Raw genomic sequence first — 13,586 nt, 5'->3', positions numbered from 1 at the left:
GTATATGTATTGTTACGTTCTCGAGATGGCAAGGGGATGAGGGGAGTAACAATAAAATAATTTAAAAAAACCCAAAATGAAGAATAACTGATGCATTATTTAATTACAGCTTATGATTGTTAGTTGGTGTCAGGTGAGCTCAATTGCCAGCTGCAGTGGAGAGAAGGGAGAGCACCAACCTGCAGAGCACAGGAGAGGGAGAGAGAGAAACAAACACACACACAGCACTGCGGCAAGTAACAAACTCACACAAACATATATTTCATGATTTATTACATTTTGTACACAGATTAAATACGTTTTCATATTTTTGATTATAGAAACTAGAAGCCTATATATACCACAGACCCCACTTCAGGTGCTGAGCTAAGCTAAGCTTATAGCTACAATTTAGACAAAGCCCTGTGACCCCCCCTGGGATCTTTGGCGCCCCCTATGGGCCTGGACTCCAGTTTGGGAATCAATGGTATAAGCCTGTCAATTGATTACCTTGAAAAAAGCCTTTTACAAAAAAACATGGAACATCTCATTCAATAAATATTATATGACATCCAGAATTATTTATGACTTTATTTTTTTTTTAATTCTAGCTATCAAAATAATGTAAACCATGACCAAACCCAAAAGGTATTTCTTTATATAGCTAGGTGAGGGAAATGTGTATTTCTTAATTGTCGTGCGGGACCTTTGCTGCCCTTCTCTGTCTGCTTAGATCTAACAGCCCATAAAGTACAAACACTGAACTAAAGAAAAGCCATTTCATTTTCAAATTATCTGAAATGCTCAGTGTCCAAACTCAGGTTCACATCTATCATCCTGAGAGCTCTGACAGCTGTGGATTTATCAAAAGTGAGGGGAGTGGAGGGGTCAGGGTGCACAGCATTACTCATACTGGTCAGCTCATTGCAGGTTAGGTCACCTCAGACGCCATCGGCCTCCCTCTGAGCTCATTGTCACACACTGAGGTGGAAGATGGAGGTGTAGGCCCTGTGAACCAGAAGCCACCGGGATACAGCCGGGTCATTATGAACTCGCCCCTGGCCATCCCCTTGCTTCTTCTCTCCCATCTCAATAGATTTTGTTGTGGGTGGGGAGAAATGTCTCATCAGTTTTCTTTCTTGTCCCCTGTTTTCAGCACTGCCACAGGCTACCCCGACTGATGTGCTTCCTCCTTCTCAAACGACAGATTTGCCATTAACTGCCTGCTTTTATGGACATTCTATCATCGGAGCCTGACATAATCAATGACGATTGCCATACCGGACGAGACATTCTCTTTAAAAAAAAAAGCTTTCATCGTCAGCAGCACGACCAGCCTGAAATAGGTTTTTGCAGACCTTGTGCCACATTTTTCGATTTGAGCGTGTAAAGAGATGAGAGAAGCTTCCGGTCAACATACGCATTAAGAGCAATCTAATTTAATGCAATGCAAAGTTGGAGATAAGATGAATCCACACAGAGATAAAGTGAGCTTAAATTGAATCTGCCATCAGTCGGAGGAGACACACAGACTTTATTCAGCAGCAGGCTGCGCTCCACCTCCCAGAGTGAATTTCTGTCAAATGAAGAAGATATTAATTGATTTAGATGGATACCTTCTGCATAGCTGCAGACCTTAAGGGAGATTCTGGTGTTTTAAAACCCCTTTTTGGATGCCAATCAATCAATCATTATTTGTATAGCACCAATTCACAACAAATGTTATCTCCAGACGCTTTACAAAAAGCAGGTAATAGACTACTCGTTTTCATGTTACAAAAGAAAAATGGGATAGGTGGAGATGGTATAAGATGCAGAAAGATTTTCTCCTTTGTATTCCTCGCGTTTCTGTTGTCCACACTTTCTTGCCGCTGAGGTGCAGGTCAGAGCAGGCCGTGCATGGTAATACCTTGTGATACAATTTCAAATTGATACAAATATGGACAATTTAAATCCATGAGACAAAACAATATATGGAGATACTTTTTTTAACCAGCAGAGGGCACTATCTGCTTTTAGCTTCTCTTAATAGAGGTCAGCTACAGCAAAGAAGAAAGGCAGAGAGGCATACAGGCATGGCGAAAACTAGTGAATGGTGGTGGTAGACACTGTCTTGTTTCAAAGCAGGGGTGTAGAAGCAAGGTAGGCACATAACAGACAAGTCAGAAACAGTGTAAATATAGCAATAGACTGTTGAAAGACACAAAAAGCGAAATCAAAATGATGCTGCACGTGAAACAGTTCCATGCTACAAAGCTCGAGACACTAATACAACATTGAATTGAGTTCAAGAGCCAAAGACATTACTACATGCAGCAGTTTTTCTAAAGGTTTTCAATGGTTATTAGGAGTTTGGCTGGTTGGAGCCAGGTGAAATGACTCGACCTTTCAAAAACATGAATGAAAACTTAGATTAGGTGACAGAAAGATGCTTCAAAGCTAGAAACACAGGCTGCATCCCTGTTTATTTAAAGAGATTGCCCCTATCCTTTAATGTGCATACTGCATCCTGCAACCATGACGTTCTTTTTTTAATGACATGCACAGCCGAGGCGCCAGACAGATGCAGGGGACTTGAGGCAGCCATCATGAGAATGGGTATGGGTAGTTAAAAGCAAGTATATCTGCAGCCGTAGAATAACAATCTGAGTCTGTTAGTGGAGAACAAGGTCTTTTAAAAGATGTGATTTGATTTGGTGAATTTGCCCGCAGGAAATATGTTGCAACCGCCTGCTGACTCTATAAACCAAAACAGTTCAACTTGAAGTTGTAGTTTAAAGCAATTTTCAATATTTTTTCATTCAGGAACAATGTCAAGATTGCTTTAAAAATACCACATGCTCACACATCCCATTAGCTGCACACCATGACCACCACAAACAAGCTGCTGATTGATTACCCAGCATTAAACGCTGCAGACTTACATGACAGATAGGAAGAGGCAAACCATTCCTCCTGTGGAGCTTCTTGGCCTTGAAACTGAAGACAAACCGTAACCCAGCTTCTTCGGAGCTGTTGTGGAAAAAGCAGCCTGCATGGTGTTGTTTATTATTGGCTCAAAGTGTGCTAAAACAGCTCAGCCTGCCGGCTCTTTTCATGTGGATATTAATAACTTATGAGTCGAACAATCAAAAGGCATGCATAAGTCTGTTGTGACTGCTCTCTTAGTGGGAGGGTGTGACAATGAAAAATGAAACAAAAGAGCAAATAATAAAGAATTCATGCTGGGAGATGTATGAGTGCGGCGACTGCAGGTAGTATGGGCCTGAAAAAACTGCCACCACTCTTATTAGCACCTTTAACCGCTAATTACATAATCTGCATGGTTGTGCTGATTGCCTGGAATTAATATAATTTCCCTGTGTGCAGAAAATGTCCTGTGATTAATGAAATCATCAAGATAAGCGTCCCCAGATACCCACAAGCCCGCGTTCTGTTTTTCATTGCATTCAGTCACCCAGATAGTCTCAGTTCCAGCGCTTGAATGCAGCCTTTCAGTGTGAAACAATGGCTGCTACGGCAATCACAGACACGGCTGCCGTGACAATGAGGCTCGTAGAGCACTCTTAAGCGTTCAGACGAGACTTGAGAATGAAAGCGGCAGCAGAACCTGCGCAGGCAAATCGGAAGACCTGTGTTTCCTTTTCCAGCAACATGTGAAGAAGAAAAAAACACATTTCCAGGATTGTGTAATCTGACATAAACAGACGCTTTGAAGAGAGCATTGTCCCGGTCTTTTTGTGCACTGCACACAATAGCAATTGTGCTTTTTTTTTAATCCAATGCACATTATGGTGCTTTTCATCATCTTTTAAACGCAGTAAAAGGAGATCTATTGCCTTCAAAGTACAAAGGGAGAATGTAATTGAACCTTCGAGAAAACGTTGACAGCCAAACAATATGCCCCAGTGTGACCTTTGAGCTGTTTCTCAACGCTGGACTATTTCTGGTTCACATCTATCCTGCTGTATAAGTCCTGTCCTGTGCATATGTTAGAAAACCATCAATCAGCCGTGTCCTGTTTCTCATTTAAAAAAGTGCACAGGCAGCAAAGGGAGTACAGTGTATTGATAAGAAAATGAGCGCTGTCTTAGAAAGGGTCAAATATTGAATCACCAGAGCTTATCATCCAGCCATAAAACACAGTAACCAGATGCGACGTGGTTTATAAAGCACCACATGCAGATTAAGAGCTTCCGCCCCACGATCAATGGATCATCAAGACCCTCCAATTAAAGAGGTGGCTCCATCCTAGAGGCTCTGTTTGGTGCTAACGATAACACAAGTCAATTAAAGTGGCTAATTAAATGATAAGCATAAATTAAAACACAGGTCAAGCAATTGAACTGTTGAGTTTTTAAGCAGCAATATCTCTGAATGTGCTGAGGAGGGCATCAACAAGTCTTCCGGTGCAAACTCAGACGTGGTTCAAAATACCTTTGCAGGGTGCAGCTGGAGCCCTGCACACAGGAACAGGCTGGGAACTTAACTAGTTAGTTAAAATCAAAGCTTGGAAACTGATAAATCCACACGATTTATTCCATTGCAATATATATAACTTTAAATATTCTGATATTAAATGTGTCATGAATAAAAAGGTGCTTTCTGTAAATCCAAATTAGAGGTGTGCATCATTTGGTTGCCATTGTTGAGTCTCCTTTTTATTACCTTACGGGTCAGGTGACTAATGGCTCAGTTGGCAGCGTATGAATGTGTGTGAATGGGATTAGTTACTTCTGATTGACACTTCACACAGCAGCCTCTACCATCAGTGTGTGAATGGAAGTGAATGGGTGGGAGTGACCTGCGGTGTTAAAGTGCTTTTTGGTTATTTTGCTTCTATCTTGGGTGCTTTTTGTGTGTCCGTTGGTAGTTGTCTATGGTACAGTAGAGTCATTTTGTCTCTTAGTTGAAACTTTTGTCTCTATGGAAGCTCTGTGTCCTTTCAGCATTTCTGTCTTGTCTGTGGTTGTTTTCAGTATATTTAATTCTTTGGGCTTTTTGTGCCTTTAATGGAGAGACAGGACAGTGGATAGAATGGGAAATCACAGAGAGAGAGAGAGTGGGGAATGACATGCAGGAAAGGAGCCACAGGCTGGATTCAAACCTTGGCCGCCCGCTTAGAGGACTGCAGCCTCCATGCATGGCGTGCGCACTAACCACTGCGCCACCTGCGCCCCTGTTTTAAGTTTCTTATCATGTCTTCTTGTGTTTGTTTTGCATGTCTCTACCCATTTTCATGTGATTTTCGAGTTCAAGTATTTTTTAATTAATTCTGTTCCTCTTTTTAGTTGTTTTGAGTCTCAGGGAGTGAGAAAGTGGTAAATGACATGTGAGAAAGGAGCCAGAGGTCAGATTCTTGGAGGACTTGGGCCTCCGTACATGGGGCCCTTGCACTGACCAGTACGCTACCGGTGCCTCGATTTGTGTCGGTTTTGAGCTATTTTGTGCTCATTATTTTTATTTGCAGTGTTTATGCAACACATTTTGGAGTTTGATTGATTTTCTATAAGAATCACCCGCTTCAGAGGTTCTGGTACTTCGACCAATGGGCTTTACCATTCAGGGATCCATTTATACATTCAGCGGGGTGGCTGTGGTTCAGTTGGTAGAGTCGGTCGTCTCTCAACCGGAAGGTTGGGGCTTCGATCCCCAGCTCCTGCAGCCCCATGTCCAATGTGTCTGTGGGCATGACACTTAACCTGAAAGTGGTCCTGCTGCTTTGTTGTCGGCATATGAATGTGTATGAATTGGATTAGTTAATTCTGATGGTCACGTTACATAGCAACCTCTGTCATCAGTGTGTGAATGTGTGAATGAGACCTGAGATATAAAGCGCTTTGAGTAGTCAGAAGACTTGAAAAGCACTTTACAAGCTGAAGTCCATTTTGCATTTACCAAATATCAGGTTCAGACTGCCAACATAAAAAAATGAGACCACGAAGCTTGGTTGTTAGGCAACAACATATTTTATTTCTTTTCCTGTTTTATACACTATTTAGAAAATAAAACACATTGAATAAATACAAATTTAGAAAGCAACAGATTTCCGCCGTATTCTCACAGCAACACGTGGTTATTCTTACAGATCTCTCAGGACTAGCGGAGGGATTCGCGTCACAGAATCCACCCTAAAGCAGACTTGGGCCACACACTGCGATGAAACACTTAAGACTGGGCATGCAGATGCTGAAGTGGTCCCCATTTACAGACACAGAGAGAATGGATTGGCACATTGATAAGACGTAGAGAACATCTAGAAACAACCGGGGGGCGGCGGGGGAGAGGAAAAAAAGAAAACATCTACTGTATATACACGTAAAATAAATAAAGAGAAATTAGGTCCAAGACAATTTTACTGTACAGATATGTCCATCAGATGTGACCGACGTCTTTCCTTCCCTCTTAGTAAACCTTCATCATCAGCCTCACCCATGATTCTATAGAGTTCAATATAGTACAGTACAACATGGGATGTTCACCAACAGCAGATTGCACCATTTACAGTGTTACAAACAAACACAAATATCAGCCAGCGGTCCTAACCAACTGCTATTCCTTTTCAGTGTTTGTTCATAGTAAGGCAGGACACAGCTGAACTCTTGAATCCTGTCATCCAGGTGTACAACAGGAAGTCCGGCTGCCTTGACAGTGGCTTAGATAGAAAATTAACTCCATTCCTGTTAGGTGTCCTCTGGTTCGGCGGTGTAAAGTGGCACAAAGGAGTACAGGTTGGATCAGAGCGCCAAGGAAAAGCAAAAAAACAAAGAAGGTTTCAGTAATATGTTACAAGTTGTCCAGCAGGCTTTGTCACTCAGTCTTTATGACAGACAGCGTTTCATCCAGGCATGGCGAAGAACACAACCAGAGCTGTATACATTGGACTAAGGAGGCAGGACTAGAGAGCCAAGATGCAGAATCCAGGAACCAGACCTTCTCCTCACAGAGGGGCGAGCAGTAAGGGATTGGTGCTATCTGACCTCCAAACAGTCCAGGTACTCCTGGGCCAGGTCGTAGCAGAACCGGTACTGCTCCTGAAACAAGAATAAGAAGATTTTAGATGTCAGAAACAGAACAGAAAATTCTCCCTTCATGACATCACAAAGGGCAGTAACCCCTCCCCACAGGTGTGTGACACTCCCACAGCTAGGTGTTTGTTCTGCCTTCTCACCGTAAACAATAGGACATGGTGCAAAAAATCCGAGCAACATCCCTTTCCAGAGAGGGGGCGTGGTCAGACACAGCTCATTTACATATTTAAAGGTACAGACACAGAAACAGCCTGTTCTGAGCAGGGCTGAAATAGAGGGGTTTATAGACATGATCAAATATAGGATCAGAGTGGATTTAGAACAAGAAACTTCACACACATGTTTTGGGGAGCTCTGAGACATATTTAAACGTGCTGAAAAGGAGGAGAATATGTGACCTTTAATGACATTTAGTGGACATGTGGGTTTCATTATAACCAAAGACAGCCACTGCATCTGACCGAGAAATACAACAGTCTGTTGTTTCTTAAACATACAGAACTAGATTCTTATATTTCCCAGAGCTTTATCATTCAGATTAAACAAATAAGTAAGAAAAAAACTTCAAAGTTAAAGTTGGCAGAAAGTTAACTAGAAACAGCACCATGCTAGTGTTTCCTGTCTTCATGCTAGGCTAAGTTAAGCTAACCCTTTTCCTAATGTAGCTTCCAGCTACTCCATGAAAACAAGGGCAGATTTAATCATAGCTTAAACTCTGCTTTATAATTAGCAAGAAAGTATAAGAGCAGTATCAATGTATTGATCTACTTGTGTTATGGTCAGAAATATGTCAATATGTGCATTTCCAAAGATGTCAAAGTAATCCTCTGAAGATTTACATCTTAAGTAGGAGGTTTAGTGCCGCAGACAGGGTAGCGGAGTCACAGAGTGTTAAGAGAGAATGCATGTTTGTTTAGGTGTCTTCATGGGGTTTGTTTATTGTAGCAAAAACATGGAATATCTCCAGCCTTATCCTTTAAACCTTTAATTTACTTGGGGTTTTTGCCATGAATCTGCATGCACAAGATGAAAACATATTCAATGTGCCTTTGAAACACTGTTTATGCTTGTCCTCAGAAATGAATGTCAGTCTGCCAAGATACAACCATGCCTATGATCAATGTGAGACCAAAAACAAAGGTCAGAGGCCCTTTATTTCAGCTCTACATGAAGATGACTGTTAGGATTCATTTGGTGTATAGTGATGCCTAATCTGCTTACTCAAAAGCATTCATGTCTTGAGGTTACTGTGGGTGGAGAGCAGATTTTTCTCTGTGACTGCAGAACGTCGGATTTACATTTTAAAAAAAATCCTTAAATTGACTAAACAGAGATGTGAATGTAAAGTGATGTTTCCAATTATCGACCTGTTAAAAATAAAAATAGAGCAAACAACGACAAACTGACCATAAAGCTTGATATATCACTACTCTATGTGTTCAGGAGGGAAGCTGGCTTACAGCCATCAGAAGAGGTGGGAACACAGGAAATGGAACTATTTTGCGGATTATGGCTCACAATCAGCCAGAACTATCAATGTTGTGGACTTTGCTGGGCGCAATGGAAATCAGACAAGAAGAAAATTTAAACTTTTTTTTTCCTTTGAGAGACCCTTACTGCTTATATACAGGTGAATCTGATATTCTGGGTTTTTACGGTGTATGTGATTAAATAGATAATTTCATGTCTTTGTCCTCTCTGAGTGGAGTTTTTCAACATGACATTCCCTGTCTGAGGCAGCAGCCATATGTCACATTAGAACAGAGTAAAAAAGATTATCCGTGCTCACCATTGTCTCCACCATGTTTGGCTTGGAGTTTCGCAGTGTTTTGGCAGCAAAGAAAACATCCACCATGCTGTGGTGCCGAATCATTTCCAGGATCATGGTGCAGGCACAGAAAGTTCCGCTTCGACCGCCACCATTCCTACTCCAGAAAAGACACAGACACACACACACACACACACACACACATATATAAACACATGGAAAAGAAGAATTGAGACATGAGTGACCTAATAAAGATGTGGTAGAGCAGCTCAGTCAGCCTCTCTGAGGGGGGGGGAGCTTTAGAATGAAATGTCACAGTTTGACTGAGCACAGATCAGGCATGCTGTCAGAAAAAGGCCAACTGGCAGACTTTCAAGATGAATATCAGAGCAAAGTTCTCATTAAAATACAGGAGCAGGGATTTAATCAGATATGAGATGACTAACACATATTCTGACCTCCAGAGATCAAAAGGGCTAATGCTAATGCAGCTAATGTACAGACTCCCTCGATAAATGGGAAGTTTTTCTCTCTGTAACTCGGACTTAATGATTTTAATCATTCCAAAGTTAAACAAGCTCTTTTTGACCATGGCATGTTTTAAATAGACGTAGTGAAGTGAATAATATCCTGCACGGCTTTGTATAACAACACATTTATCTTGTGGTCTAAATATTCAAAAGTCCATACTATCATAGAGAATCTGAAAGCTCTTTCAATGAATTTTTTTTATGCAAGAATATATCAAGAATAAAATTCACGAGCAGATGTTCAATTTCATACTAGATTTGAAAGTCTGATGAAAAATTGTTGGATTCAATATAAACTGCAGCTGAAAATGTAAAAATTGTGCCAATCTTTACAAAAAGCTTTTGAACTGATAAACAGGCTGTAAAGGCTGCAATGTATTCCTTATGGGCAAATAGGCTCGGTCAAAGTGTGTTAACTTTGGGTGTTTGACAACAAAGGCTCCCTACAGACTTTTCTGTTTAAATGTACAACATGTAGAATTTTTACACTAAAATATCTAAATTGTCTATCTATGTTTTTTGTTGTTGAGTTCTTGCAACGGTTATCAAATCCAGATAAATCCATCATTTTGTAAAGGGACATGTCTTTTCATGGTGGTCGCCATGACAGAGCCGCCATGACAGACACGACAACACGTTCACCGTTGCCGTGGAAACAGCGAATGTTACGCCAAAGACTGCTGCATAAGGAAGCGGTAATTGCCACTGAAAGCTGCCGAACTGTTGCTGTGATAAAAACATCATACATATTATACTTGCATACATCGTCAGTAAACATATTCTCTTCCTCAGGTTGGTTTCGGCCATTTGTCTCAACTACGGTCAAGTTCGTTTTTATCGTTCAATAATTAGATTGAGCGGAGAATGGCGGGTGCTGCTCTACTGCTGCCTCAATCATTTAGCTTATTTGTGTTATTGGTCGACTTTGGTGTTGTGAATGATTGTTATGGATTGAACAAAACAAATGTGGACAAGAAAAAATAACAACTCAAAATAAAACACCTGTCTGGGTTTTGATAGACCCGCGACTGTCATGTTCTGCAACGAAAAATGACTGTTTTCTTGATGTAGTCTTGTGCCTTTAAAAAGGCTCTTAAAACAGATTTATCTGACTTTTAAAATAAAATTATACCTCTGTATAGACACTTAGAATTAAACTCTGAGTCTGTCAGTGGCAAGCACAATCAGGGGACATACTGTGAGCATTATATATACATCTTATATACCAATATTTCAGTGAATCCCCAACATATATTAAAGTAGGGCCCAAGTTTAAGAAATACTACTTTCACTCTGTGATTCAATGAAGAGATTGTTTGCAGGCACACTCACAGGCAGTGGACAATGGTGCGTCCCTCTCCACACTCCCTCTGCCAGTTGTGAACCTGAGCCAGGAGGCTAATGAAGGCTTTCTTGGAGTCGGGCACGTCGCGGTACGGAGACCAGCGCAGGAACTGGAAGTGACGCACCACCAGCTGGCCTTCCTGCAACTGAAAGAGAGCGAGAGTTTTGGAAAGTGAAGAAAAGGTTAATCAAGGTTTTAAGACTTTCCATCAGAAGCCATCATACAGTATGCCTCATCTGTTATGCCCCACACATATTCAAACGTCTATCTGGTTATCAGCCGGAGGGGAAACTGTCAACACTTCCAACCTGCTCAAGTTGAAACGTGGTTCTCCCGTTCTGTACTTGTTATTGGCTGTTAAAGTTGCAGCGTATAGAAATGTACTGTAGCTCACATTCAAGTCATATAATGCTGGAGTTGATCTTATTAGTGACCAACATGCATCCTAACTGAAAGTATCAAGCATCAACAGCTGGATCAGAAAGGAAGTAAATCCCTCGAAGTTTGCTGTACATAAAGTCCAAATAAAAAATAAAAAAGACCAGGGGCTGTGTTGTCTTTGTCTTTTAGAAGTCAGGACGTTTTAAAATACCAGCTGGTGATTAACCCATATTCATGCTCTAAATGTTGCTGAAGAAATCAAACAATCTGGATTCTTTACTGGACCTTCTTCAGGCTGGTGTTTGGATTTTTTTTCTTCCAGCACTTGAAGAACTGAGAGTTCCTGTGTTAAGTGTAAGAAAGGGCATGGACATTGGGAGACGATACCTTGAAGGTACCTGGTTGAATTTCTTTTTGAAACACAGCTATGTTTATGTCCAGATACAAAATAAAGAGTTGGAAGCTCATTTTTTAAAGCCTTCATTTGGGAGACACATTAATGAGGCGACACCTGCGAGCCAGTTCACACAGACAACTGGAGCAGCACGGAGTTTACTCTGACAGGCGCCATTCTCACGATCTCCAATCACACACACATCCTCCAAATTGAGCGGTCTATTTAAGCTGCAAGATTTCCAGTCTCTCCCTCTGTTCTGTCAGTGCCTTATCGTGCCTTACCTTTTTCACTCCTGAGAGTTAACCGCAGCCAAATGCCTTGTATGCCTTAACATACTTGGCTAATAAAGCTAATAGGGGCAGAATATCTGAATGGGGCTCAGTTGTAGAAACAGATGAACTTGGTCGATCCAACTTAGGGAGGGGATGGGGAGGAGGGGAAGTGGTGTGCTGAAGGGACAGCGTTGATTGGTGCTGAGGTGTGACATCTACTGGACGTCAACTCTCAAAGTTGTGTGTTACAGTTTGACATGAAGCCATTCTCTTTTCAAACTTCACCAAACTGAAATTGTTTCTCCACCTTGATTTTGCATTTGGTTTGGCCAAGGCACAAAAACAGTTCGGTTAAGTTCGGTTCAGCTGCAGTTTGGTTAAGTTGGAAAAGATCGCGGGTTCGGGAAAAGAATGGTTTGGGTTAATATATGTCTTCAACCGTGACTTTTGGTTTCCCATGGTATGTGAGAACAGTCTCTTTGGTAAAAGTGGTAGGTTGGACTTATTGCCTTTCCAAGCCAAACAAAGCACATCAGAGCAAACCAGGAAGTTCTCTACTGGGATACAAAAAAAAAAGATAAACTACTTGTTACTTTCGTTCAAGTTAAAACCCATCACTAGCCCTACTAGTGGTCAGAAAAATCACATGGTATCTTTGTTTGGTGAAAGGTTTATTATACCCAGGTAAAAAAAATAGTTATTGTTTGGTTACTATACTCAAAGCACCTTCGCTAAATCTAGTGGACAAAGGAGTACCTTCTTAGGACAGAGGCTAGCAGTGTCTTGATCTGTGGAGTCTGTCTCCTCGGTATCCTGCAGAGAGGCCATGTGGGAACAGATTTTGATTTGGTGTCGAGATGTTTAAGGGGCTGGGGTGGGAGTGGGAGGTTGATGGAGGCACTGACAGGGAAGGTTTAGACCACCCTGAGGGAGGTCCAGGGGTTAAAGGGGTTTTTGTCAACTGAGGGAGGCGTTTGGACAGGGATCTGCTCGACTAGCTGCTGGAATAACCTACAGGAGACTTCTGAGGAGCTAAAGGTGCTACTTACGGTCAAAGTGTGGGAGCTAGAAGAGGCGGTACAGTGAAAAGTGGGAGCTGGAGCTACTCTATGATGCTCAAACATAAATGTTACCACAGAAAAACACATTCAATAACAAACGCCAAAATAAAACATTGGATAGAAGCTTTTTCAGTAACTTTGTCTCATCCTCACATCAAGTGTCAGACAGGATCATATCTGCTCATTAAACAGGTCTAGAGACTTTATGTGGCTATTAATATTATCATGTCGGTGGTAAAGAAAGAAGGTTTATTATGCCATATATCATTCCCACTGCTGGCACCTATAGGTCGCTTGTTCAGAATCTTTTTATTAGTGCCGGGCTTCATTAACCCTCTTTAAAAAAAAAAAAAAGAAGAATGATGTCGAGCCAGGAAATGCTTCTCACAGCAAGACAGGAGCTGAAACAGTTCTCCGCCGAGGGAGGACTTGAGCCAATGCTTTTGTCCACATCCAACATTACAGCAAAAACATTTCATTAGATAAGAAAATAAAACATCTAATTAATGAGCAATTGAGCCATTTCCTCTGTCAAACTGACAAATCAAGGCAGCTTGGATTGATTCAGAGTTCCCACTTAGATCTTAATATTTGTTTCTATTTGAAGGCATTTATATCCTATCATGAGATTCAAGTCATGGAATCTAAGGTGGATGATATGGAGAAAATAAACAGTAGCTCAGTCTGTAAGGAACTTGGGTTGGAAACCAGAGGGTCACCAGTACAAGTCCTGGTGCGGACCATGTCTAGAAATTGGTCCTGTAGCTGCAGAGGCTGCCAGTTCACTTCCTGAGCAAGGCACTGAACCCCCAACTGCTCGGT

At 41.5% G+C, this 13,586-nt stretch overlaps 1 protein-coding gene and 1 long non-coding RNA gene across 14 annotated transcripts in view; one reads left to right on the top strand and one right to left on the bottom strand.

Moving 5' to 3' along the window:
• The window catches only part of LOC132990822 (uncharacterized), a 78,695-nt gene extending 67,972 nt beyond the window's left edge, over positions 1–10,723 (top strand). Inside the window, exon 3 of the long non-coding RNA XR_009676119.1 lies at positions 10,631–10,723. This is a non-coding gene — a long non-coding RNA (uncharacterized LOC132990822). The remainder of the gene's footprint in view (positions 1–10,630) is intronic.
• ptprua (protein tyrosine phosphatase receptor type Ua) overlaps positions 5,930–13,586 on the bottom strand; it is a 206,771-nt gene continuing 199,114 nt past the window's right edge. For 7 of the 13 annotated variants that reach the window (XM_061059280.1, XM_061059282.1, XM_061059281.1 and 4 more), the window contains 4 exons: positions 12,460–12,516; positions 10,641–10,798; positions 8,800–8,935; positions 5,930–7,013 (listed from right to left, as the gene is read on the bottom strand). In XM_061059280.1, coding sequence (XP_060915263.1) covers positions 6,951–7,013; positions 8,800–8,935; positions 10,641–10,798; positions 12,460–12,516 — 414 coding nt within the window. In that variant the 3' untranslated portion in view covers positions 5,930–6,950. Of the gene's footprint in view, positions 7,014–8,799; positions 8,936–10,634; positions 10,799–12,459; positions 12,517–13,586 lie in introns of those variants that run through there. The other 6 variants (XM_061059287.1, XM_061059290.1, XM_061059289.1 and 3 more) reach the window with 2 other exon arrangements.

Source organism: Labrus mixtus, chromosome 16 (genome assembly GCF_963584025.1).
Source record: "Labrus mixtus chromosome 16, fLabMix1.1, whole genome shotgun sequence".
NCBI classification, from domain to species: domain Eukaryota; kingdom Metazoa; phylum Chordata; class Actinopteri; order Labriformes; family Labridae; genus Labrus; species Labrus mixtus.
Note: the sequence above shows the minus strand (reverse complement) of the source record. Positions and strands in the feature narration are given on the sequence as shown.